This window comes from Pelodiscus sinensis, chromosome 1 (assembly GCF_049634645.1).
Source record: "Pelodiscus sinensis isolate JC-2024 chromosome 1, ASM4963464v1, whole genome shotgun sequence".
NCBI classification, from domain to species: domain Eukaryota; kingdom Metazoa; phylum Chordata; order Testudines; family Trionychidae; genus Pelodiscus; species Pelodiscus sinensis.
Genome location: NC_134711.1, coordinates 148,202,019 through 148,229,749, shown reverse-complemented (window position 1 = coordinate 148,229,749; position 27,731 = coordinate 148,202,019). Strand labels below are relative to the sequence as shown.

The 27,731-nt window shown below is 43.5% G+C and overlaps 1 protein-coding gene across 4 annotated transcripts; it reads right to left on the bottom strand.

Annotated features, from left to right (window-relative positions):
- Positions 1–451: 451 nt before the first annotated feature.
- On the bottom strand, positions 452–27,512 carry CD200R1 (CD200 receptor 1). 4 transcript variants are annotated; one of them, XM_006112221.4, is made up of 7 exons: positions 27,213–27,511; positions 14,289–14,405; positions 11,184–11,501; positions 8,111–8,350; positions 7,366–7,480; positions 3,574–3,625; positions 452–1,820 (listed from the first exon to the last, which is right to left on the bottom strand). In XM_006112221.4, exons 1-7 carry the CDS (start codon positions 27,298–27,300, stop codon positions 1,692–1,694), a joined length of 1,059 nt encoding a protein of 352 aa, XP_006112283.2. In that variant the 5' UTR covers positions 27,301–27,511; the 3' UTR covers positions 452–1,691. The 4 variants fall into 4 exon arrangements, with proteins under 4 accessions (XP_006112283.2, XP_075762975.1, XP_014433433.2 ...); XM_075906860.1 differs by lacking the exon at positions 27,213–27,511 and adding an exon at positions 15,784–22,720; XM_014577947.3 differs by lacking the exon at positions 14,289–14,405 and having other exon boundaries at positions 27,213–27,512.
- Between the last annotated feature and the right edge of the window lie 219 nt (positions 27,513–27,731).

Below are 27,731 nucleotides of genomic sequence, written 5' to 3'. Positions count from 1 at the left end.
GCATCTTGTGTCTTAGGTGCTCAGAAACCCAATGGAGCTAGATGGCCATAACCCATTGGGAGCTGGGTGCTAAATCTTTGGGTTCCTGGGAAATTCCAAGGCCGACCTATTTCCTCACCTTGATTAGCGTCTAGCTCCATGCAAAAAGGATGGATCAGCAATGGAGAAGGGGAAAGTTGTGTTTAGATCGAGGGTTGGGTTGCTCTTCCATAGCAGGAAAGGTGTGTATCTAGGGCGATATATATATATATATATACAAACAGAGACCATTAGATTGCATGTTTCCCTCAATCAGGAGACTCACGAAAGGCTATCAGAGTTTCACTATGTTGATAATTATATTGCAATCTAAAGCAAAGAAAATCTCACTCTCCTGTGTCCTGCACCCCTTTGTCCTTAAGGTCAGGCAGCCTCTCTCAGCTTCTCAAAAAGTACACGCAAACAGATCATATAGGCTTTGCATTCATTTTTTTTATTCTTATTTTTACAGTGAAGTAAGGAGGTCATCATGACAAAAATTGTGACTTCATATTTGGGCTCACCAGCCCAAAAAGCCTGAGAAACACTGGCAGAGAGGACAACTGCTTTGTCCTATTTACTTCTGTCCTCATCCCACTTGGATGAGATAACAGAATAACACATTTGAAATGGAGACACTCATTTTTATATGAAGTAAATTAACCTTGTGCTGCAGTTATGCTTAGACAAAACCGCTTAATAAGAGTCCAGGACAGGTTTCAGCACCTTCTTGAAACTACCTTCTGCCTTTAACATCAGCTAAAATAAATATTACAAGGACCAGCAAGCTTTATGCTTCAAGTCAAATTGAGTACCTGCTGAGGTCAGGAAGAAATTACCCCCTGCTCAGTCCATTATTGCACAATTCCTATAGGCACTTTATTGGTGTGTTGCTTCTTTTCCTGAAGCGTTTGGCATTGCTCGCTGTTAGTAACAGGTTAATGGAATAGCTGGACCATTTTTCTGCTGCAGTATGTTAATGCTCTTAGGAGGAGGAGATTCCACCATGGGAAGAGTCATGAGGATGACTTGTAAATACAGACTATAGAAAACATTTTGTGTTCAGTGGGGGACCTGACAAGTTATTCAGCATGTCTGTGAACCATCCTCCTACCCGATGCACTTCCTCTATACATAGTGTGTCTTCCCAGGATTGGGTGGATAACAAAATACTCTCTTGATGCCCCATCCCAGCTAATCTGTCTTCTAATGACCAGCACCATTACTGTTATGATAGACTTGCTGTTGGTCAGTGGGTGTTCCTCCCTCCCCTTCTTCCCCCCCCCCCCCCAACAAAGTGACACAGAACTAATGCCTAAAAGCAAATATCAGATTTTTGGATTGCAAAGGTCAGGACAGCTAGTGTGGACCTGTGAGCACAAGAGCTGTCCATGGTGAAACAATGGCAGCTGGTCATTCTGTCCTTCACAGTGCTACTCAATTCCCAGGTTGGGGACGGGGGCAGGAGGGAAAAGGGAAAGAAGAGAAACTGATCAGCAAGCAGATACATTTGGAGGCACTCAGTGGTTATGCATATCCTTGCTTCCCAGAATCCCAGGAAGAAAGTATTTGGTGATGGAGATCCTCTTCTGGAAGGAATCCAGTGTCATTAATCTTCCCTGGAACCTGTTCCCCTTCTTCACACAGATAGTGAGTCGGGCCCAGCTGGATTCTCATGTTGCTGACTGGAGCCTTGGTGGGGGGTGTTCACACTCTACAACTTCATACATTGTGCTATAGATCGTGTTTTCCTTCTGCACATAACTGGCATAGGGCTCCAACTCATGCTGCTCATTACTATCCTAGTAAATCAAAGGGAAGAACCATGAGCACCATGTTTGTTTGGGTAGCAAGTTCCTTCTTGACTCTTAAAGTTTGAAGTGAGCAACATGTTTTCCCTCCCCGTTTTAAGAAACACAGGGAGCAGTGCTTCCACTGTTCCTGGGTGTGCTATATGAACAATAACGGACTGATGCTATTGAAACAGTTGATGGCATGTTTCCCTTACTAATACAGCCATCATGAGGCAGCATGGTCTACTGCCCTGCACAAAGAAGCAGGAAGAAAACTGGGATCTATGTCTGGTTCTGACACTGATCTGTTGTGTGAATTGGAAACCATTACTTCACCTCTGTTTGCTCATCATCCATTTCTGTCTCCTACCTACCTAGTACCTAGGAAAATGCAGCCTTGATCACATTTTGATGCCTAGAGGTGATAAATAATAATAAACTGAGCTAAAACTTCAGAATAACGTTGAGTTCCAGTCTGTGTTAATGAGGATTTCCTGATGTGGCAGTGAGCACAATCAATCGTATTTAGGCTCCTAAGCACCCAAATGCCTTTTCAAAATGAGACGTACGCGCTCCTGTTAGATTTTGCAACATTGAGGGCAGAAATGGGGCAGAGTTACCACAAGAAGTCTGTGGTAGACAGACAAACTGAGGAGAGCCCTTGGCTAGCACTCTAACCACTGACCTGTTTTCCTTCCCTGTTTTTGTTAGTCATCTCACCTATATTGTAACATGATTAGATTGCAGTAGAGTTAACTCTTGTTAATTTGTGGATCTGACTCACATTTTGGCTGATGCTATGGCCATAAAGGAGCCTTAAAGGGTATGTAAATTACAGTTCTGGCCATTCAGAACATAGTGCCTTTTTCAGATTTTGTTACATGATAGCTTTCCTTTTATACATTTTTAAAGAGTTGCTTCTCATTTAGGCTGTGTCTACATTGGTAAGATTTTGCGCAAAAGCAAGTGCTTTTGCGCAAAATCTTGCCGCCTGTCTACACTGGCCGCGAGTATTTGCACAAGAACACTGACATCGTAATGTACAAAATCAGTGCTTCTTGTGCAAATACTCTGATGCTCCCGCTCAGGGATAAGTCCTCTTGCGCAAGTGTTCTTGTGCAAGAGGCCAGTGTAGACAGGTAACCTCAATTTCTTGCGCAAGAAACCCCAATGGCTAAAATGGCCATCGGAGCTTTCTTGCGCAAGAGAGCGTCTACACTGGCACGGATGCTTTTGCGCAAAAGCAAATTTTTTGCGCAAAGGCACATGCCAGTATAGACTCTCTCTTGCGCAAATACTTTTAAAGGAAAAACTTTTCCGTTAAAAGTATTTGCGCAAAATCATGCCAGTCTAGACGCAGCCACCGAGTAATAAGGAAACACTTTTAAAACTACCCTCCCTCTATCCCCACCACTTCGCTGTAAAATCTCCTGTATCATAGCTGTGCTCTGCATAGTCTTCCTGGCATGATCCTGGAGAATTATCAGAGCTGCTGCTTTTAGAATCACAAGAATGCTAGTCTGAGTTGTGTCAGTGGCAGTGTGCTACAGGCCTGGGTTACAGGTCAGAATTTTGGTATTTGAAGTGCAGATGGATTCATTCCTGCATTGTGTCAAGCAACAGTTTGGAGAACACAATTGTGCTCACAGAAGGAAGGGAGAGACAAAATCTGGCAGCTTCCTTAATATAGAAAACTTTTCTGAGTTACTTTGGAAGTACATTTCTCATTTAGTGACATGTTCGCTTACACTCTCTTCCTTACCTGCACGTTGTGTGTGGGAGCAGTCTCAGGGCGTTCGGATTTATAACCCAGTCTGTAGAAGGGAAAAGGGGGCGGGAAAGAGAAAAAGACTGAAAAATGTAGCCACTTCTACCTTCAGTGTTAGGTTGGGCTATTGAGACCACACATCTTGGGGCTGGAGGACTCTGCTTTTGAAAGAGGCTATAGTGCACAAGTAATGAACTCCTTCTTCCTCAAGTCATCAAGCAGGAGGCAAAAGATCATCCAGCAGAGTCCTCTTGAATTGGTGGCTCCTGACTCTGATGTTTTGATCTACTGACTCTATATTTGTAACAACGTGCTCTCTAATTGTTTCCATCCCTCTGTAGATTTTTCCATCCATGTGCAGAATACATTTTTATGTGTACCTAGGCATGTGCAAATGTGCAGCGCCAGTAGAAACAAAATTTGATTCTGGGTGCTCTGCTAATCATCTGGGTGACTTTTGACTCTTCTGAGCAGCCACACAAGCTTACAGGGAACATGGGTTAGTGAAGTCACTATTTCTGTTTGTGGGAATCCTGAGTCCATTGGGGAGCAGAATAGCAGAGACCAGGTCCCCTAGATGGACAAGAGCTTTGCCCTGAGTAAGCTTTACTCTACACCAGTGGTTTTTAACCTTACTGCAGCCTGCACCCGTTTGGTTCTCAAAATATGTTCTCACGCCCCTTAATAAAAATTGTTGAAGTAGGTCAGTTCTTTAAACCTAAAATGTATCATAAAAATCTGGCATGTCTCGCACCCCCAGTGGGGGGAGGGGTGCACCCCAGGTTAAGAACAACTGCTCTACATGAATTAATCCCCTTCTGGGGGAGGAGGAAGACTTGGCACTAAGAAGCTGGAGCTTGGGGAGAGGAGCTGAATGAGATGTTCTCCTCAAATACCAAAGAACATCCCTGTTACGAATTGGCTATAAAGTATTTAAATACTGTTGTTTTATCCAGGAACTGCATCCCTCTAACTTGTTTAAGCAAGGTCTGATGGACCTGAAAGGCAGCTCCAGCCAGCAGTGTTCCTCATACAGTCAAGATTCTGCTGCTTGATGCAGCTTTATTAACATGACAGGACAGTCCCGCTCCATCCTCTGTGTTCAACCCCTCAAAGTGCTGGCACGGAGAAGCTAATTGAGAGACTCTGTAATATGTGGAGAACAACTTTTACTTTGCCAGCTCTCCATGTTGACTGGACTATGTTCCCTGGACAGAGCAGGAGTTATCTTATGGGTCCCATACCGTACCATTCCACTAGTCTATCATTCACAGAGATGCATTTTGTGTCTTCGTGCTGTATTATGCCACTTCTAAGGTTCCCTGTACGCTGCGCACCTGTGTGCTCGCCCAGCAGTTTTCTGAGCTCTGCTCAGAAGTTCAAAGCTCCCATCTGGGCTGGGAACTCAGCTGATTAGTGGGGAAAGGGGCATTTTACGGAGCAAGCAGCTAAATGGAGCTAGCTGCCTGCTTGAACTGAGGAGCTCTTAGAGCTAGTAAAAAGGGAGCTAAGGAGAAAATTCATGGCTGGGGAGAATGGGAGGGAGGGAGTTAGTAAGTAATTGGCTAAGGAGGAGTCAGAAGAAAGGTGTGTTTCCAGCATCCCTCTGCAGGAGGAGAGGCAGACTCAATACTCTCAAGCCTCCTGGGAAGGGGGAGACAAGGGGCTGACTGTATGGGGTTGGTGGGGGAAAGAGAGGGCTGGTGCTGGCATCTGTGCAGTGAGGTGGAGGCAAGGGGCAGTTTGTCTGGGATGTCAGACTAGCTGTAGTCCTCTGTGACTGGCTGGGTTGAGGAGGAGAGTAGGCTGCAAGGGAAGTGTGTGTGCCAGGACATCTGCATGATTGCATTTCAAACAAAGTTTGCATAAGGTGTTAATGGCTTAAGAAAGAGAGAGATTCTTTTAACAGAATGTTTTTGGAGTGTTGCAGATATCTAAAACACTGAATTTAATGATTTAAAAAAATCTGTTACTAATTAATACATGGTAAATTGTATTGCATTAAGACCAGATCTTTGCTATTTGGTAGAGTTCTGGCTTTTATGAGTCGGAAGTAGCAAGTACTAGCTTGAGCTGTTAGAAAGGTTGATACATGTACTCCAAGGGTAGTGTTAATTTTCTTTTTTATTTAATTTCATATTAAATATCATAAACATTGCTCCTTGTTTAATATATTTTCGTCCACACCTATGGGCTGCTTAAAAGTGTGTGTGTGTGTGTGTGTGTGTGTGTGTGTGTGTGTGTGTGTGTGTATTGGTGGTGCACATCCACATACCTCAATATTGGTGGTGCGCATCAGAAATTTCAACGCACCCAAAAGAAAATTCAACCCGCCTGTCAAGGCTGTTCCTCACTCTGGCACAACAAATGCAGAAGTTGGGGGCCAGCAAGAGCACTCCAAAACCTTTCTTCTACAGGCTATAGTACAAAAACTTCCCTCCACAAAATCCTAATACTGTACCCAGATTTGGGGGGGACGACCCGCTGCCACCATCCAAGTAATTTGAAGAAAATCAGGGAAGAGATCACTTTGGAAATCCTCTCCCTAAGGTAAAACTCTCCCTCCTGCCCCAACCTCTGTTTTGCTTGGAGTTGGGAAAAACAGAGGGAATCCACAGACAACAATGGCTCTGCCCTTGTAACTGGGCACTGAGTCCTAAGGTCACAACCATCAACCAATACCGGTTAATTAGAAGAAGAAACAATATTTTATTATCAAAACAAAACTACAGTTGCAAGCATAGTAAATTGGCTAGATGGAAAGAGCCACCATGCATATAGATACTCAGGGAAAGTCCCCGGGCTGAAGGCTTAATTACGAAAGAGAAAAAAACAATTAACAAGCTCAGACATTATTTCCAAACCCCCAAACAAGGAAAACAATAAACACTGGTGGACTATCTAAACTTTTCCCTACTTACACATTTTAAGAAGTCCATTTTTGGGGAGAGAAGCGTCTCCCATCTCCCTCAATAGCTGGGAGAAACTGCCCTGCCTCTCAAAGAAGAGAGAGGGAAGTAGTGGGGGCAAAAGACCTATCTGGCTTTAAGATTAAGCTAGATGGGTTTATGAAGGGGATGGTTTGATGAGATAACAGGATCTTGGTAACTAATTGACCATTCATTATCAGTGGGAAATAGGCTAATGGAGAGATGATAGGAGTTACTATAGAGAACTTTCTGGGTGTCTGGCTGGTGAGTCATGCCCACATGCTCAGGGTTTAGCTGATCGCCATATTTGGGGTCAGGAAGGAATTTTCCTCCAGGGTAGATTGGCAGAGTCCCTAGAGGTTTTTCGCCTTCCTCTGTAGAATGGGGCACAGATCACTTGCTGGAGGATTCTCTGCATCTTGGGGTCTTTAAACCATTTGAGGACTTCAATATCTGAGATATATGTGAGAGGATTATTCCAAGAGTGGGTGGGTGAGATTCTGTGGCCTGCACTGTGCAGGGGATCAGACTAGATGATCATAATGGTCCCTTCTGACCTTAAAGCCTATGAGAGAGAAAAAAAACCCTTTCCTGTTTTTAATTTTTACCTGAATTGTTATTGGCTGACCCCTTGATGCCTTGGCTAGGTGACATTAGTTAAACCCTTAGTCACCAGTGCTGGTCAGCACTCCTGATTATGACCCCGCCCAAGGATAGAAAATGTTCAAGGGGAACATTGTCCACATCTTGCGTGAATGTGACAGAATCAGAGATACTTTGTCAGATCATAGGATAACACCTTTCCTTTCCACTCCATTCTGGACAAACTGATATCATAGCGCCATATTATACATACCTGCCATGGTGGAGCTTCCAGAGGAAAATGGAAGTAAGAATGAAGAGGATGCCCAGAATACCAGCAGCGATGGCACAAAGCCAAATTGTCCATACGTGTAATGGGAGGGAAGGTTCTAAATAGAGAGTATCACCATTTCAGTTATATTTCCTCACTGATCAGTTCCTTTTATTGTGTCCACCTGAGGATCACAAAGTGCTTTAAACATTAATTCAGCCTCACAGCTTGTCTCCAAACTAAATAATATTTCCACTTGACAGAAGGGGAAACTGAGGCAAAGACATTAAATAGCTTGCCCAAGGTCATGCCTGAAGATTTCAGCCTGGAAATGGAAACCATAGCTCCCAGTGGTCAGTTGTGTACTATAACCACTAGATCATGTTGCTCTGAAGGAGCTCAGAATGTTGCAAGCCATCTCCTATATCACCTCAAAGCAAAAAAGCAAGCAAATGAATAAAAGAAGCCGGATGACAGCCATTTACCATTCAGATTATGAGACCATTAGCCATCTTCTGGGGGCCCATTAGAATGTGCTTTCTGCCCCTTCTCCTTTCACAGTATTTGTCACTTTTACAGATTTCCCTCTCTAGACATGTTATGAAGCAAACTGAGAAGGTCAGCTGAATTGACCAGCTCCCTGCCGCACCCTCACCAGTCACACTAGTATTTGCTGGCACTGGAGAACAGAGCAGCACGTGGATTTATCAGTTATGAAAGAAGAGTGAAAAGAGATGTGTGCCGTTACCTGGTTTGCATTCTTTGGATTGGTTCATATTCCAAGCTGGATGAGAGACTGTGCAGGTAACACCTGTCTTATTGAAGCTGTATGTACTGAGCACAGTCACTGTCCCGTTGGGATGATTTTCAGTCTCATTCTTGGAATCTCCTCTTGGGGCCCAAAAGATCTGTGCAGCTGGTTTCCCTGCAGCTGCCTTGCACACAGCATCCCTGTTACTGTCACATATCAAGTTCATTTCAGGGGGGACTGCAGGGCAAGAGATAGGGGAAAGCATTGAAGTTGAGTTTGCTGCATGTGGGATGGCAACTTCTTGATTACTACAAAAGAGCATAGCAGAAAGAGGAGAATGGGAGTGTAGACAATACTGCAATAAATAGTAAACACCTGCTACAGCAAAATAGATAACAGGGAGTCCTTACAGCTCTGAAACAGGACGAGAGAGTAAGTAAAAACCATAGGCATATGATTTGCATTACCATAGACAATATCCCAAGACTTGGCTTTGGAGAAATGAAGTACCCTCTCGTCACATTGCAATTTATCCTGGTTCAGTATGAGACACACACGTTCTCCTTCTCTGTCTGCTGTCAAGTTGAAACCCAAAACCAAGAAAAGAACCTGTATTCACTTAAGAACTGGAGAATGGTGAGGGCTAATGTGGGAACTATGAAAAAACAGAAAGGAAGGCTGGGAGCCACAATAAGCAAAGGTACATCCCTGTAGGAAGAGGTCCTTTCCTTGACTGATCAAGTTTCCCAGTTCTATCCCACAAACTGAATGGCTGGAACCAAGCACTCATTTATCACCCAGGTTCCGCTGTGTTGTCTTGTCATGACTCCTAACACACTCATCCATTCTTGTCAGTTTTTTCAGAGATGATGTCTAAAAATGGGCCAGAATCCACAGCCCCATGTCCAAAACATTCAGCTGTGGATCTTGACCTACATTTTGTATCATCTCCTGCTGATCTCCAGTAGTAGTTGACACAGAGGTCTGTGTATATTTCTTATCCCTAATGCGTCTCTACCCTTCTATACCTGTTAGCTTTTAAGGTGCCACTGGAGTCTCTGTTGTTTTTGCTGAAACAGACAAACATGGCTATCTCTCTGAAACCGGTCTTCTCCTCTATTTTAGTTGAATAATAAATTCTCTTTGAGCAACTTTTAGTATTCTGATTTAGGGTATGTCTAGACTACAGGCTTTTATCGACAGAAGTTTTGTCGACAGATACTGTTGACAAAGCTTCTGTTGACAAAGAGCATCTAGACGACATCCAGTTCTGTCGACAAAGCAAGCCGCTTTGTCGACATGACCGTGTGGACACAAATGACAGTATAGATGCAATAATGTCTTCTGGCAACAGAACTCTGTCAACAAAAAGCGTTATTCCTCGTAGAATGAGGTTTACTGCCGTCGACAAAACTGAGGAGTTCTGTCGACGTTATGTCGACAGAACTCAGCGGCAGTGTAGATGCAAGTATAGCTTTGTCGACAAAAGTCCACGTTTGTCGACAAAACCCTGTAGTCTAGACACACCCTTAGTTATTATCCTAGTGTTGGGTAGGTCACCACAGTCATCTTCCATTTTGGTGCACAAGATAATGCACTAATCATATTTCTAGCAAATAGCCTCTTTACGCTTGAGGCAGAAATGTTACAGGGATAGAATAGCAGGTACTGGATATTTGAGGAGGTTGGTAATAGGATCTATATTAGCCTTTTACTTGTAGCACATTGGTTCTAAACCAGATCAGGTTTGCAGTAATAGAAAGTCATTGCTATCTGCTGTAGATTAATTGAGCTGACCTCTGTCCCAGTGTTAACAGACTTGGTTTATACTTGCCAATGGGCATCCAGTCCCAGGAGAAAGACCAAGGAACAATTGAACACAAGGGCACTGAATTATCCTTATTTGTAAAAATGGGCATCAATAAGTAGGGTTTAAGGTGCTTTGACTTGTCAGTCTCCAGAAGTGTCATGCTAGAATTTCTCACCAGGGCTAATTAGTGAAGATGAGAGGGGGAAATACCAGAAGGGCCATTTGGCCTGGGCCTCAAGCTCAAAGGGAGCCTCAAATTTAGCCACTAGTTAATTTTTTTTGGCCTTTGTTACATAAAAAAAAGTTCAAATTATGTTTAACTTTTTTTTTGGGGGGGGTGCCTTATTTTGTTTTCATATGCTGTCATTTTTGCTATGGCTAGGGGCCCTCAAAAACTGAAAGTTACTCAGGCTTCTCTGGAACTCTGAGAGAGCTTGTTTCTTACAAGCACAAACACTTATATCCTCAAAAGTTCCTAACCTCCATTGAAATCAGTGGAAATTGGGAGTCTAAATACTTTTTCCAGGTTTTGGGCCTAAATGAACTTTTTAAATGTTCATGGACGAATGGCTGGGGGCTTTTGTTCAGAAGCCCCTCTACCAAATAGCAAAACATTGATGTTAATGTCAAGTAGAAAAGTAGCTCAAAAGCAATCTTTCCAGCCTTAGAAATCAGGAGGAAGGTTTGTAGAGGACCAGGGAGGCAGAATTTAAAGATGGATTGGAGGAAAGACCATAATACATTCACATAAGGGATTAACCCATCAGACCTCTTAAACTCTTAGTTTTTAAAGTTTTCTGAGCCTATACTCTCAACATTATAAGAGGAGGACAGGGTTAAGTGCCAGGCATGAATCTGACCCTATAGACTAGTGGTTTTCAAACAGTGGGTCACAACCCCCTTGAATGAGGTCACTTACACTTTCTGGGGCCCGAGGTGGAAGTCTGGACCCCTCTGCCCAGAGTCAAAACCAAAGCCAGAGGGCTTCAGCCTGAGGTAACAAGATTCAGGTTAAAGGCCCCTTGCCTCAGGCTGAAGCCCTTGAGCTTCAGCTTTGGCCCCACTGCCCAGAGCAGTGGGGCTTGGGCTTTGCCCCTCTACTGCACCGACTTAGGGCAGTGGAACATGAGTGGACTCAGGTTTCAGTCCCTGCTCCTGGAGTTGTGTAGGATGTTTTTTTGGTCAGCAGCAGGTAGTGGTGCAATGAAGTTCGAGTACTTCTGCTGTAGACAATTTAGAAGGTCACAACTTGTTACTTACCTAGTACAATCAGAGTGTAGTTTTGATTGAAATTTCCTTCAGCGCTTACAAATTCACAGATGTAAATTCCCTCATCTGAGAGAATCACATTCTGTATCTGAAGTGCAGTGTCAATATCAGGGCTAGACTTCCAATCTATTCTCTCACTGCAGTTTATTCTGTCTGTCTTGTTCTTATCAGTTCTGTATGCCAGTGTGCAGGGTTCCCCAGTCTTTGGTATTATCTTCCATATTACTGATGTTATATCAACCAAACTTGAAGTGTTCACACAGATCAAATTCACACTGTCACCAGCTATTCCATGCACATTGGTGTTACCTAGAAAAGATGCAGGAAGAGAACACTTAAAAAGGTCACCTAGAATGTCATGATAACCATAGAGACCTGTTTCACCAGGGGGTCAGAACCCTGGTATTACACAGTCTTCCATAGTAAGAGTTCACCTCTGTAGAAACTAGACCCATCTCATTATATCTGCACCTTTAAACAGTGACAGATAACTTGATATTTGACTTTGCCTTCACACCATAGGATTAGCCTCTCTACTCCCATAACCTGCAGAACCTCGTCCTTATCACAATCATTTCCCAGTTCCACTACAAAGGCACTATTGTGTATTGGAACCTGACTGAGATTCAGGGCACAGCTATACTGGAGGAGCTCCTGGTATAAGCTTTTTTTTTTTTTTTTTTTTAATTTGTCAGCAATTGCAAGAAAAATGAATCATGAGGAGGCAGTAACATTAGCAGGGTCTTGGTTCTGTACTGACTCTAAGGGAAGCACAAACCAGGAAAAGTCAACATTTCAGAGCCACTTCCTGGTGCTCCATCCACAGTGGAATAGCTGGAACCCAGCAGGGTCAGAAAATCCTTAAAAGGGGCTACATGCTAAGGCTTGGTCTACATGTAAAATGTATACTGGTGTAGCTGTGTCAAATAGGGGTGTGATTTTTATTTTTTTTACCAACATTTCTGTGCCAGTATAAGCCTTAACAGGGATGAAGATATCCTGGAAAAACATTCTACTTTGAAAAGAGTCTCTGTTCAGCATATCTTTCTGCCTCTAAACTCTCAAGGCCAAATTCTGCCCTACAACACTGGAGTAAATCTGAATAAGTGCCTTTGATTTTAGCAGCATTATGATAGATTTACATTGATATTATTTCAGAGGGGTAGCCGAGTTAGTCTGTAACAGGAAAAACTTAAAATCAACAAATAGCCTAATAGCACCTTAAAGACTAACCAAACATGTAGATGATATCATGAGCTTTCATGGGCACAACCCACTTCCTCAGATTTATTACTGAAAGCTAAATGTGAATGTGTGTATTTGGTATTTATCTGGTCACTATTCTGACAAGAATGCATTTTTTCTGCAGTTATATCTGCAGAGCCCTGACACATACTGGGGGAGAGAGAGATGTGATCTGTAGCTTATTCTCCCTCACTAAGCACTGACTCTCATTAAGTTCCAATTAATACTCTTTACTAACGATGGTGGAGTAAGAGGAAATAAAGAACCCAGCTGCATTCTTAGATTTTAGGTGAAGTTTATTGAGCTGGTAATTAGAAAAATCGTTTGATGGTAAATTGAGCAAATTTGTCCTGCAATTGTTGAGAACCAATAGGAAACTCCCTCCTCTCCATTCTGGATACAAAATCCATATGAAGTCCAGTACAATTAATTTTCATGACTGAATCATCCACACCATTATTAAGTAACATCGTATGTACTAGACTATAAATATTATGTCCACATGAGTCCATCATAAAAACTTCAAAGCTGATTTAAAAGGACAATTTCAACCTGTTTAGGTCACTAAAATTACCCTTCTGGGTGCATTTACTGCATTTCTAGAGATGAAACTTTTATTCTGGATCCTCTGTGAGCTGCACAATATTTAGGCTTTATCGAATCTACAGGTTTTTCTTGTATATTTCTTGCTGTTACATTACCACCTGAAGTGACACTGTGGGTATGTCTACACTGCAGTGCTATTTTGGAATACTTCCAGGATCCCAAATAAGCCCTTTATTTTGAAATAATGGGCTCGCTGTTCCCACATCCCTGTAAACTTTGTACCACGAAGATTAAGGGATGTTTTGAAATAGCGCTCTATTTTGAAATACACTTGAAATAAGCTGCGTGATTTGAGGTTTTCCAAAGGAGGCTGGATAGCCAATTATTTTGTATGATTTTAGACACAATAAATCCTGCATCTTGGCAGGGGGTTAGCCTAGATGATCCTTGAGGCCCTTGTAACTCTGAGTCTACGATTTCTTGCTGACAGGAGTCTGGTATCAGGACACTGACTTGATGACCTTCCCTACCTACATGAATGAGGAAAATCTCTTCAGTCTGGACTTGTGACAAAGTGGCACTAATCCCCAGGTTAAACCCTGGTCGCTTCTGTTTGTCCCCTAGGGGCCTGACAATCACTGTCATTTGGGGGTAATGCAGTGCAACCCCTGGCAGCACAAGGGCAATGGCATGTTTCAGTCTCCCCAGTGCTCTTGGTTTCCATATAGCAGCCAGAGGCAATTTTTTTCCATTGATGGATGCACATCCCCTGAGAGGCAGAGGAACTCGTGTAGTTCCACTGTTCTAGGGAAAGCGTGCCTTGGGAGGATGTTCGCAGCATACTAAACTCTGTGCCAGGGGATGTTAGGTATGAGTTAGAGGTAAACGTATCCCTTGTACAGCATGCCTTGATGCTGCTACAACCCATAGGCTGTAGTGCTACCCACAGAGCATTAAAACCTACAGATCCCATTCTCTCACCCATGAAGCGTCTCTGTGCAAAACTATTCGCTTAGATTTTAAACTTATTGGGAGCAGCAACTAGCTCTTTGTTCTGTGTTTGTACAGTGTCTAGCACAATGATGCCCTGATCCATGACAAGGGCACTGGAGTGCTACTATAATACAGATAATTAGTAATAATGAGACTTTGGGTAGGATGAGAGGATTCAGCCCCAAGTACAGGGTTAGCTGTTCTTCCCAGTCTCTCAAAGGGCGAGGGATGTCTCAGTGCTCTGCCTGGCACCAGGCCATCTGCTCTTTCTTAACCATTTAGTGATGGCCATTTGATCAGGAAGTACATTACCGTTAGGGAGGCTTGTCCATTGTACCAAATTCTGGGTATCTTCCTTCTTGTCAATACTTGAATTGTATCCTTGACAGCATTTAGTATCAGCTCCAGTGGAATTTCTTGCCTGAGAACCTTTTTATAAGAAAAAAATTGGAGTATCTCTTTCAAATCAGCTCGCTAACTCAGTGGGGAAACAAAAAGAATCTCTGCCCAGTTGGTTCTGACAATCCACCTCTTCACAATTTGTTCAAAATGACCAAGAGGTGCTTCATGCCCAGCACGTTGGGACAGCTGAGTGGGAATGTGACCGCATGCAAAGGACCAGGAGGCATGACTCTGGGGGTGCTAATCCTGACTGTGGGAAAGATTTCCTCTCTGAGCCTAGGACAGTGTTTCTTAAACTGTGTTCCAGTTGGAGGTGTGACACAGAGAACAATAGAATTCAAAATGGCCGCCCTTAAAGGGCTCAATAACTTCCCTCCCAGCCCTTTTTTTTCCTCAATAACTTTCCCCCTGAACTCTCTGGTTTTTTCCTCTCAACAAAAAATCTTTGGTGTTCCTCATAAAAAAATTAAAAAAAATTGTTTGGTGTTCCTTGGTCTTAAAGTTTAAGAAACACTGGCCCAGGCACATCCTTTACTCCTTTTATGTATCACTTTCTCTGTTGCTTAGGCCTGGGCTACACTTAACTTGAAGCAGAAAAATCTTCAGTGCTGTAGTAATGTCAAACCAAAACTTGTGTAGATGCTGCTAGGTCGGCAGAAAAATTGTCAACCTAACCACCTTTGCTCAGGTAAGCGGTGTTCCCACAGCTATGGAAAAACCCCTTCTGTTGCTGTAAGCTGCATCTACCCTGTGACGTTATGCTGCTGCAGCTATGGCACTATAGCTGTATGACTATAGTCCCCTTAGCACAGCTGTGGCCGTAAAATAGGGATAATACTCATCTCCACAGGATGTTGTTTAGCTTAATTCATCAATGGTCATGATGGGGCAGGCAGGGTTAGAACAAAAAGATAAATCAATGCAAAGTATGACTCGTTCTATTAAACCATTATCATCAGACTGTAGGAACAGCTGTAGCTGACTTCACCTATATGGCTAAACACTTGTCTTTATCCTATGTAATGCTGTTCAAAGTCAATGTTTTTGTGCTTAAAGAATCAGAAAAATAAGCTATCTAATTAGGACCACTTTTTTTTCTTTTTCTTAAACCAAAATCCTCTGGGAATGATTTGTAACTTGCAAAGTGAATACAATTCATTCAATTTTTATCTGATTTTACACACATTTACCTGTGCATTTGTGCCTTTTCTCAGTGTTTGGAGAAGAGTCCTAATATATAACCTGAAGGTGCAGAACAGAAAATTCCCAAGATAAAACCACAGCCTGCCAGTCCTGGGGACAGATACAATTGCAACTGCACCCTGCTTATAACATTACCTTGTTGCTTCAGCTCAGACAGTGACAAACAAATATGTAACTCTCACAGGTTTTACTGGTGCCTTACCTGGGCAGGGTAGTTTAAGTATTTCTTTGGAACTTCCCATATGTCTCCTTTACTGACAAAAGAGGATAATTTTTATCTCCCCTCTAAGGAGAGATGTTAGGATTAATTAGTTTGTGTTTAAAAGTATTTTGAAGATGAAAATCCAAAATATAACATTTTCTGGTACCCATTTTATAGTATTTTTAAAATATATGAAAAAAATCCCTCTGACAAATCTTTGCCCATTTTATGAAACCGACTACAACATTCTGACTACACAAACACTGTAGTAAAAATGAGAGGGGAGGTGATGGTTGTTTTTCATTTTATTTTGAAATATATGTGAATTGTTCTGAGTAAGTGAATTTCAAGAAAAAAAAACACTTCTGGAGTGGTTGTTTCTAATTCAAAGTCACCAGAAGAGGAAACGAGAGCGACTGAATGTCTCATGATGTGTTCTGTGAAAGTCTCTTAAAATGAATTGGAGTACAAAGAGCTTCCTTGTCTGACTTATCTTTGTCAGGCCCATCGGTGTGTTGGGCCACGTCATCCATTCCACTGGCCTCCTCTAAACATGACTAAGCATGTCAACAGGTGCAGGTGGATGGTGATGGCTGGGCTGCTTTGCACTGCCTGACCGTAATAATTGTGTGCACCTTTCTTGACAAATAAGTGGGACACCAGTTTACTGGCCTACTGGACCCTCCTTTCCTAAGTAACCACCCATGATATAGTAGTTTCCCCCAACATAATGGCTGTTCTTTGCCAGCAGCAAGAAAGGAAGAAGTGGTGACTGGTGCTTTTTGCTACACCTTTCCATCAGCTTCTATCACAAATAGCCAGGAATGAGTCAGGTACAAGTCACTCACAGTCCACAAGCCCCATCAGTCAGCTTGGAAGCTGCTGAATAATGTTTGTGTAAAATCTTTTTTTGTAGGTTTGCAGTAATGTTGTAAGACGAGTGCTGAACTTCTCTTGTCCTGCTTTAATGAGTAGGATATCAGGTGGGCAAGGTAGTTTAAGCAGGAATCTAAAACATTCTGGACATGAATCTCATGCACCCTTAGACCAATTTACACCACTCTAGTAGGGACTTTAAATTGGGAGTAAATGTAATAATGTGTTTGCTATTAAAGGCCTCTGCGGGCATTGGGAGGGCGTTTGGGTGCAAAATCCCACCTCTGGGTTGGGGCAGGGAATTGGGGTGTAGGAGATAGTGCAGGGTACAGGCTCTGGCCAGGTGGTACTTACCTCAGGTGGCTCCTGAAAGTGACTAGTATATCCTTCTAGCAGTGGCTCGTAGGCAGTGGGGCCAGAGGGGTCTCTGCATGCTGCCCTTTCCCTCAGTCATTGGCCCTGCAGCTCCTATTGGCCTCACTTCCTGGCCAATGTGAGCTGCAGAGTCGGTGCTTGGGGCAGGAGAAGTGCATGGAGATCCCTGGCTCCCCCTCAGGGGCCACAGAGACATGTTGGCTGCTTCTGGGAGTGGTGCAGAACCAGGACAGGTGTAGGAAGCCTGCCATAGCCCTGCAGCACTGCTGGACTTCTAGCGTGCAATAGGCAGTGAGTGGGAGGGAGAAGAGCTTCCTGTGCGTAATCAATATAAAGATGTCTGCAGGGAGCCATGATGTCTGAGAGGTGTGAAGTGGCCTGTTCATCTCAGTGAGGCATTCACTCAGGGGTGATCATTTGAATGTTAGCTATTTCATTCCCTTAGTAAGAATGGAGCCGGGGTCATTTTATGGTGAATCGTTTCTCACTTTTCTACCACATGTCCGTGACGTTTTGGAGATATTGTCGCTAAGTTTTTTGTCTTCAGTCAGAAGGAGCCCAACGCCAGGAATTTAGCAGAGCCTGTAAGGGCCCCACTGAGGTCAAGTCAAGCTCAAGGAGCCCAATCATATTTTGAGCTACACAAAATCTAGTCCACTAAGTGTTTCATTATGGACATGGGTGGGTGAAGCTTATGTTATGGATGGTGCTTGGAAGAGTACTACCACTTCCCCTCCAACCCAGGCCGAGCCCTAATCTCCAAACCTCTCAAGTTCCTCAATATTTTCCATGCTTTCACTTACCTGAATAATTCTGTATCATCTCTAAATGTTGCCACGTCTCTGCTCAACTATATGCCAGTCATTAATAACAACAAACAGTGCCATTAAATGTTTAACAAGGTTTAGTAGCATTGGTCCTAGTATAGGTCTTAGAGGCACACCACTCTTTACACCTTTTCTTGTTTAAAATAGGCCATTTTCTCTTCTCTTTGGTTTTTTCCCTCAAAGAAACACAGTCAATTTAGAAGTCATGTATGTGTCTTAAAAATCTGTCAGCTGCCCCATGCAAAACCTAAGATTACTGTAAATGAAAATGATTGGGGGAAAAATATTTTTTCTCCTTTTTTCATTTGTTTACATTGTGCATTTGACAGTACTTTGACAGTTTCACTGGTTCTCATATATAATCAGTGATTTAGTCATCTTCTCCAGTTTCTTTGAATCATTCACGCAGCAAAAGGAGAGAGAAACACTTTTAAAAATAGGAAAATGTGATTGTAAAATCACAGGGAGTCTTGGGGGCAGGTATAGAACCTGAAAAGATGTTAAACTTTTTTCATACTGAATAGATTTCAAATTGGTGAAGCTTAGTTTCACATCCATGATTAAACTTCTGTCTCATGCCTTCAGGCTACTTAATTTTCCTTAATAGCCTCTTTAAGAAACTGCAGCTTTTTAAAAGATTTTGTCCTTTAAAGAAATTGATGATTTTGCACAGAGATAGTCCTGTGGTACGCTGATTTCCTGCAGCAGCAACCCTTCTTCACTTTTCAGTGCATGGCCCCCACATGCAGCGGATTATAACACATTAAAATTAGTGGTGTAACAAACTCGTAATTCATATACCGCAAGCAGATGACTGACTGATTGCATCCTGGAATGAATGTTACATGAGTCACAGCATGTTGCAATTCAACGGGACAATACGTGCTGCTTGAAAGATGTCAGGTGTAAAATGCTGAATATGCATAGTTTTTTATTTGTTTCTGTTATATGTCACTGAGTCTCTCTGATACTGAGCTAGGCTGGAATGGGAGAACATAAAAGCCAGACAACTTAATGGACCCCAAAGCTTCTGTCGACAAAGAGCGTCTAGACAACATCCAGTTCTGTCGACAAAGCAAGCCGCTTTGTCGACATGACAATGTAGACTCAAAGGACAGTGTAAATGCAATAATGCCTTCTGACGACAGAACTTTGTCGACAAAAGGCGTTATTCCTCATAGAATGAAGTTTATAGCTGTCAACAAAACTGCAGAATTCTGTCAACATTATGTTGACAGAATTCTGAACTCAGCAGCAGTGTAGACACAGGTATAGTTTTGTCAACAAAAGTCCACTTTTGTCGACAAAACCCTGTAGTCCAGACACACACTTGGTATAACTCAATGGCAGTGAATAGAGCTACCCCAGGAATCACAGAATCATAGAAAACAAGGACTAGAAGGGATGTTAAGAGGAAGATTAGTGACTCCCCTTGGCTGGAAACATCAAACCAGAGCCAATGGGAGCTGTGAGCATCCTTGATTTAGGTCATCCCTGATAGATGTTTGTATAACCTGCTCTTAAATATCTCTAGCAAGGCTGGCTTTAGGAAGTGCGGGGCTCAATTTGAACAATTCGAAAAAAACACGCACACAAAAGTTTCAAGAGAAGGGGGCAGAAATTTTGGTTGAGCAAAAAAAAAAAAAGGCCCACAAAAAATCCCCAGCTACCTCCCCCGCCAAACCCCGGAGGTAGCTAACACCGTTCCTTCCCCTTCTCCCCCGCGGCACAGGGAAACCCTGCGCTCAACTCACACCTCCTGCAGCGCAGGCAGCTGCCGCACTCCTCGGGGGCCAACGCCCCTTCCCACAGCACGCCCGGCACACTTCCGGCTTCAGGGCCGGGGCCCGATTCGGCCTAAGGCCAGGCCTGATCTCCAGTTATGGAGATTCCACAACCCCATTAGGAAATTTTTTCCAGTGCTTAACCAACTTGACAGGAAATGTTTCCTAACGCCCAATCTAAACCGCCCATGCTGCATGGTAAGCCCATTGCTTCTTGTCCTATACTCAGAGGTTTCTCTCCCTCCTCCTTGTAAAATCCTTAGGTTCTTGAAAGCAGTTATCATGTCTCCTCAGTCTTCTCTCTTCCAGACTAAGCAAACCCAACTCTTTCAATCTTCGCACATAATTCATGTTTTCTAGACCTTTAATCATTTTTGTTGTTCTTCTCTGGACCTTCTACAATTTCTCCACATCTTTCTTGAAATGTGGCACCCAGAACAGGACACAGTACTCCAGGTGAGGCCTAATAGGTGCAGAGTAGAGCAGAAGAATTATTTCTTGTCTTGCTCACAACACTCCTGTTTCGGCATCCCAGAATGATATTGCTTTTTTTCCATTGGTGTCACGCTGTTGACTCATGTTTAGCTTGTGGTCCACTCTGACCCTTATATCCATTTCTACAACACTTCTTCCTAGAGCATGGCCTGCAATGTTTATGAAATACACTTCTCTTCTGAACACCAGCACGATTTTTTCAGTGGTAAGAGTAAGTATGTAAGTACAGGTTGGACCTCTCTGGTCCTGCACCCTGGGGACCTGAGTGGTCCTGAAGATTTTTGCTGGACCAGCTGAGGTCATTTCTGCCCCCCTTGGACTGCCTCCCCCCCCCCCCCCAACCTGGCTCTTTGCCTCCTAGCAGGCTCCTCACGTGCATTGAACCCTGCTGCCCTGCCATGGCAGCCCACAGTCCCATGGCTGGGGCTCTCAGCTTCACCGCAGCAAACTGCTGTCCCACCGCTGGTGCTCCTGGCCCCCTGCAGCAGACCACTGTCCCGCTGGAACTACCCTGCCACCACCGCAGCCACACTCCCGCAGAAGGACTCCTAACCGCTGGCCTTCCTGCAGCCAGCCTGACTGGGTTCCCAGCCCCCACAGCGCTCCTGCCTCTGATCCTCCACCGAGTCTCTCTGGTCCAGCAACATCCAAGGTCCTTCAGACCAGGGAGTCCCGGTTGAGAGAGGTTCAGCCTGTAGTAGGAAAAACAAGTTAGTCTGCTGAGTGGGTCCCTGCCGCTGTAGATACAGTGATAAGGGCTCAGTTGCTTGCAGAAGGGATCGCACACAAATAAGGACAGTCTGGATTCAGACCTTGGTGCTCCCTGCAGCTCTCCCTTCCCACCTCTATATCCAGGTTCTTGATTCTCTGGCAGGTTCTTTGAACCCACGCTTCCCACCATGGGCGGCGGGGCTAAGAGGCAGGAGTAGGCATTGCCTTCCCAAACTACCAAGCATGGCTGCTCCCACACTCCACCCCCTGCTTCAGCATGGCTCCCAGGCTGCCCCTGGGCGTCAGCTACTCTGAAGTTGAGGACGCGCACTGCCCGCCCTCCACAGCTGGGGTGGCTGGGGTTGCACACTTCCCCATGCGCCATGGCTGGGGAGGCTTATGGGGGGTAAGGGGTGGCTGGAGACCTGCCCCTGTGGTGGTGGGGGCTTGACCCCTGAAGGGAGCGGGGGTCTCAAGTGGAAGAGGCAGGGTTGAAGGGTTGCCTCCCTCTGCCCTAGGTTCACCAACTGACCATGCTTCCCACATCATCTCCATCATGCTAACCCTAGTCAGTTTAATCATCTCTTGTTTCCATTACACAAACTTCCTGCTGTCTCATTTCCTAGCTTTCCCTTTAATTCCCTTGTAATCATCTTCTGCTTCTGCCACTGTTACCATGGCACTCCTCTGGTGTCATCCCTCCCTCGCCCCAGATGGCGTCTTCTCATCGTTACTGGTAAATTGCTAAGTCATTCCCACTTCTGCTTTCCCTCTAGTGGCCTGTCCGTGACGTGTTTATCATTAGCTTGTAAGCTCTCTAGGCCAAGGACTGACTTCAGTTGTCTGTACTGTTTGGTATTGGGTGCCCTGACTAATGTGAAATCATACATCCAGACTTCTTGTCTTCATCTTCAAGGCTAAATGCAGCTCTGCACCAACGCAGCTCTTATTTCTTTCCTCCGTCGTCTCATTTCCTTTCAACTCCCCATGCCTCATTCTTCTTGTCTTTACACCTCCTTCCCTGCCATCCCCAAATGCCTGGAATTTCCTCTTTTTGCGTGGGCCTTACAGAATCTCCCTCTTCTCCTTCGGATCCTCTCTGAAAACTCACTTATTAGGTGGAGTCTTCCATGATACTTCAGCAATGTAAGAAGCACATAACTCAACACTCAGGCAATGTCTAGGCTAGAACAGGTAGGCTATGTTTGAATCTAGAGACCGCCTAAAAGAAAAAAGGACCAGAGCCCCAATTTAAGACAAGTCAGTCATTCAGACAGACAGCATATAAAGCCACAGATTGGACTGTACATTCTATATGAGTCTTAGGGTAGGTCCTCAGTGGTGAATCATCACTGAATTGAATTAAATGGAGTTAAGAGTTTACACCAGGTGAGGATCTGTCCCCTAAGCTGTAGACTCTATATGGCAAGGTCTGTCTCTCCATATTTTGTATGTCATCAAACAAGCTGACGGAACTCAAGAATAAATCTGATATTTGCTCGTTTGGCTACCTCATTGTATTCTGCCCACTTCAGGCTTTGCAATTTGAATGTATGCTTTTATTATGGCACTAATGCTGATTTTAGTGATGCTTTGCGCAGATGAAGTGTGCAAGGACAAATGCAGGTGGGGACCCAACCAGTCCTAGTGTGCAAACTCCTCTGTTGCTTTTACTCCAGTCTGTCTCATGAATTTTACCCTCAGCATTCCCTTTATTGTTCTAATTAAGATAGCACTTGTATTGGCTCATGTTCAGAAACTATTCCCATTAAGCCCCAAATATCTCTCTGATGTTAGTATAGGAAAAAAACCCACCATTTGCAAGATTTGAAGAACTCTGTTCCTTCCATTTAGAAATTTGGCCATTTATAAAAAGGTAGGGTGTGTGTGTGTGTGTGTGTGTGTGTGTGTGTGTGAGAGAGAGAGAGAGAGAGAGAGAGAGAGACTTATTGAAATACATTTTTTATGGTAAATTATTTTTTGTGTTTTTATTTTGCAGGGAACATTTTTTTTAAATCCATGGAGGCTGCCATTTGAATCAACGTCTAGAAAGTTAGAATTACAGGACTACATCTCCAGTCCTCATGAAGTGTCATTCCAGTGGTGCAGTGAGCACTAACGCAGGTAAATGAGTATTTTCTCCACATAGGGGAGTCCTCACATGGATTAAATGTGACATATTACCAAGCAAACAGCTACAAAGGACCTTCCATATTTTTCTCATTGAGGAAATGGACATTGGACATTTTATATGATGTTCATAGGCTCAATCTAAATTTCAGTTTTATCCCTCAGTAGAAGAGGACTAAAATGCATTTTGTTCTGTTTATGGGGAAGTTGCACCTTCTCCGGGAATCAAAAATGAAAATGTAGGATTTTCTATGTCTGACTCTGTATTGTGTTCTGTGATCATTTAAAGAAATACCTGTTGTGATGTATATGTATAGTTTGGGAGAGTTAAGGTGACTATACTGTTCTTAATGCTTGACATCTTCACTTGTGTGTACTGTAGTTAAAAATCTCAGTCATAATTGTTTTGGAGTTGGGTTTTCAGGTTTTTTGCAATATTTCTTTGGATTTTTCTAATAATGAATCTGCCGTATGAAAAACATAAATAAGAGCTCTGACTTTCTGATCCTTTTTGTACATGTGAATGTACAAAAACAAACAAGTGAACAAAATATTCAAAACCAAACAAATGAACAAAAATAGCAGCTGTGGGTTTTCAACAGTGCGTACATCCACACGCAGATATCAGAAAATACAATATTGTCTGTGGTCAGGAGGCTGTTTTCAAATCTCCTTACTGCTGGGGTTTCAGACAGTCATTCAAGCACAACAGTCCTGGATCAGAGTGTTGTAAATGTAAACTCTGAAGTCCTAATATAGTATCTGACTTTAAAGAATTTGTGTGTGGCGAGGGAAGGGGGAAGAAATCAGCTGTAAAAGTCTCAGCTAATAAAAAAAAGAACATTATTTAAATTGTTGGGTAAGAAAAATAATCAAACATTTTTCCCTTTTAATATGTATTTTTCAGTGTTAAAATAAACAGCAGGGTATCCATGCCATAAACAAAGGGGGCACACGAGCAAGAGTGGGATGAAAACAAAGGCAGTTTATCAAAATATTTTCCCTCCTTCTGTGAAGTTCAGGCATAAAGTTGCACCATAAATGACTGCCAGCGGTTAGGAGAATGGCAGGAGATAGGAAGTATTAGATAGGGCAAGAAAACATGCATCAAAGAATAAGAATCCACAATATGTATTAAGGAAAAAAGTTTAATCATTGCAGTCAAGATTCAGATATGCATATGTAAATAAACCTCCAGTATGGGCAGATCGCCCCATGAGCTCCATTCACACCTGAGTTACTCCAGTTTTACACTAGTCAACAGTTTTACTCCACTTTTACTCTGGTGTAACACCACTGGTTAACTCAGTGATGAATCAGGCCCCAGAACTGCCAAATATGGTTTCTTGCAGTGTCCTCTGAACTGGCTGTCATTGGCCACCGCCAACGGCATAGTGTTCGAGATGGACAGCTGATCTCTTCCAGAATGGCAATTCCTACAGTCCAGTAGGGATAGAAATTCATTGTATGAACCTTAAAAGAACTCCGCATGCAACACCTCCCCTCACTGCTCACACTTCCCTTGACATTCATGTGCAGACATTGGGGGACATTGCATGACTGTCCATGCACTGGCACTTTTCTTAACATTTCTAAAAAACATGAGCTATGAGGGAAGACTGAAAGAATTGGGCTTGTTTGGAAAAGAGAAGACTGAGAGGGGACATGGTAACTGCTTTCAAGTATTTAAAAGGGTGTTACAAAGAGGAAGGAGAAAAATTATTCTCCTTAACCTCTGATTATAGGACAAGAATTAATGGTCTTAAATTGCAGCAGGGGAGGGTTAGGTTGGACATTAGGAAATACATTCTACCTGCCAGGGTGGTTAAACACTGGAATACATTGCTTAGGAAGTTGTGGAATCTCCACCATTGAAGATATTTAAGAGCAGGTTAGACAAACACCTGTCAGGGATGCTCTAGATGGTGCCTGGTCCTGCCATGAGTGCAGAAAACTAGATTTGATGACTTGTTGAGGTTCCTTCCATAAATCTATTGCAGTTCTCTTGGCTGCAATGGTAATATCACTGTTATAGACCAGCCACCAACATAAGTGCTGGAACTAGGAGTCCTGAGAATCTGCCTCAGCTCCTGGCTTTAGGTGCTTTCCATTATATACAGGGTTTATGCTTTGATTCAATAGCTCTCAGCACCCCCTCTATACAAATTGCTTTAGCACCTCTAGCTGCCAGCATTTAAAATTGTGTGTCATGTAAAACAGCTCAGAGCAGGACTAGACACCATAGCTGTGAAACCGCCAGTGCCTTGTCTAAGCTAGTGTTTCCGTTGTCACTAAAATTAGTGGAGCCACATAGCTGATAATGCAGCGGTAGGAAATTTTAAGAAAAGGACTAATGTAGTTAGGCTCTAGTTGAGTATGCAAAATGCATGAATTTTCAAATGTCATAATTTCATTTTTGCAGCCGCTCTGGACCCCCAGAAGCTTTCTGAGCTCCCGATAACTTTGCTACTCTGTGGGGACAAATGTAGCATAAAGGGTGTAGATCCCCTGGACCCAACTACACCAGTAGATCTGTGGCCTCTGGGAGCGTAGGCCAAAATGGAGGAATTAGAGAGCAGTTTCTTTGGTCTTATTGTGTGCACTCTCCTGCCTTCAGCTTAATGTAGAGAGGGAAGCAGTCTGGTCTGGGAAACAGGGCATTCCAGGGTAGGTACTGGTGGGAAATTTCTGTCATCTTTTTTTTTCTGTGTAAAATTGGGCTTTTGATTAAACAACTGTTTTTTGTAAAAAGTTATCTGCTTTCCATGGAAATTTTCATTTTTTGTCAAAAAAATTCAACAATCTTCTGGCTGAAAAGGTTTGGGTTGTGGCTGCAAGATTTGCAGAAACTGAAAATTTCTGAACAAAATTTGAACAAAATCTTTTTTTTTTCCTTTTATGTCAAAATTCTCCTAGGAAAAATATCCCCATTTCCTGATCAGCTCTATTTGAGACCATGGGGTTTTATGCTGACTCTTCTATGAGATTACTATTCTACCTTGGGCAAGCTGCTTAATACTCCTGTGTCTCGGTATTTTCACCTGTATAATGGGGACAAGATATTAACCTATCTCTCGAGGAGCTGAGGCTGAATTAAACAATGGCTGTGATGTGTTTGGAACTTCTCTGGTGGAAGGCACTAGAGATGGGAAACCATGGAGTGTACATTTGAATAACTCAGCACATTACAGCAGCTCACTGCCAGTATGTATATTTAGTATTAACACATCAGGCTTTTGTGACTTATGCATGAGGCTGCCTCTCCCTGCTTCAGTTATGAGTTCTGTGGGATGAGCTTGCACTCATGGGGATTGGAAGGCCATGAGCTCTACAAATACAGGGAGGTGGGAGCTGGTGGGCAGTAGCTGGCATGGCTAAAAGGCTAATATAAACAGCTGCCCTAAGAAGCTAGGCAGCATAGCAATAGAGGATAGGGCTTTTATTAGAGAGGCTAGTTTTGATCAAATACTGAAAGGTGTGCCTGGCAGTAAAACTCCCCCAAGCTCTCAGAGTGGATCTTCGGAACCAATGTTCCCTCTAATCCATTTTCATCCATGCGCAGATTTTTTCCATCCATGCACCAAATAAATGATGTGTACCAAAGTATGTGCGAATGTGCACCACCAGCAGAAATAAAAGATCTAGTTGTGGGTGCTCTGCTACTCATCTGGGTGGCATTGGGCTCTCTCCTGAGTGACCGCATGAGAAAACAACTTTCCGGGGCACTGCTCAGGACTGCTCGCCACTCCCAACATAGGATCTCCTACCAGCACTCAGAATGAAAGGTACAATATTCACCCTGCCGCCTGGGAACTACCACCAGCCTTCTCAACGAAACCCAGAAGAGACACCCTGGATGAGACTGGGTGCACAGATGGGGCTGCATGCACCATTCTCTGTGTGAGCTAGAGCTTGTTAAAGAACTCAGTCTCTCAGATGACAGGAATTTAAAGACATAGGTGAAGAGTCTTCTGGGAGCTGATCATATTAACTATGAATCAGTCCCGACTGCTTGGTAAATCAGATACATGGTACAGCCCTAGTGACAACAGGCCAGGTGATCCTGGGCAGATGCATGAAGAGCAGGTTAAAGGTGCCAGTAATACATAATCAACAGTGTCCTTGAATGAAAGCAGCACTGAAAAATACAGCCTTTATGTGAAGGAAACATCCTAGCACATCCCCCCTGGCATTCTACCCATGCTACGTCCCAAAGAGAAGTCAGACTTACCCCTCGTTACCATGGCCAATGCGACGGTCAGCAGAATGAAGGCACAAAAAGTCTTCCCAACAAAATTCATGTCCATTTTTGCTGTCATCGCTCACACAGCTTGCTCGTCCCATCCATTGTGTTGCAAGCCCAGCTGCAGCGCGTCCCTCTGTGACAGCGCGCCCTTGCCTGCCAGTGTCTCCGTTCCCTCTTCCACTTCCCCACCTCTCCACCCCAACTCCGCCTGCTCCTGACAGATTAGTTCCTTGGAGGTGGAGAAGAGTCCTTCTTATGCCTTTTCATAGCACGAGGCTTCCTGTACCGAGAGCCAAAGCAAACATTGAGGAAACAGATTGAGCGGTACGCCTTCCGTTCATTGGCTCTCCTCGCAGTGCTGATGTGTGAAGATAAAACTCCACAGCAGAGCTCGGAATGGAGTAAAAAATGAAGCTTATTCTCCGAACCTGGGCTTACTGTCAGAGAGGGAATATGAACATGTTAATCGCAGGGAGTTGGTGCTAACATACTGTTCGTGCAGTA

What these genes read in the sequence shown, in the direction of transcription:
- CD200R1 (XM_006112221.4), bottom strand. Translation starts at nt 27,300, where the DNA reads ATGACAGCAAAAATGGACATGAATTTTGTTGGGAAGACTTTTTGTGCC. An exon ending in ATTGGCCATGGTAACGAGGG is followed by an intron (nt 14,406 to 27,212) that starts GTAAGTCTGACT and finishes TCTTATAAAAAG; the next exon opens with GTTCTCAGGCAAGAAATTCC. An exon ending in CTCCCACACACAACGTGCAG is followed by an intron (nt 1,821 to 3,573) that starts GTAAGGAAGAGA and finishes TTGATTTACTAG; the next exon opens with GATAGTAATGAGCAGCATGA.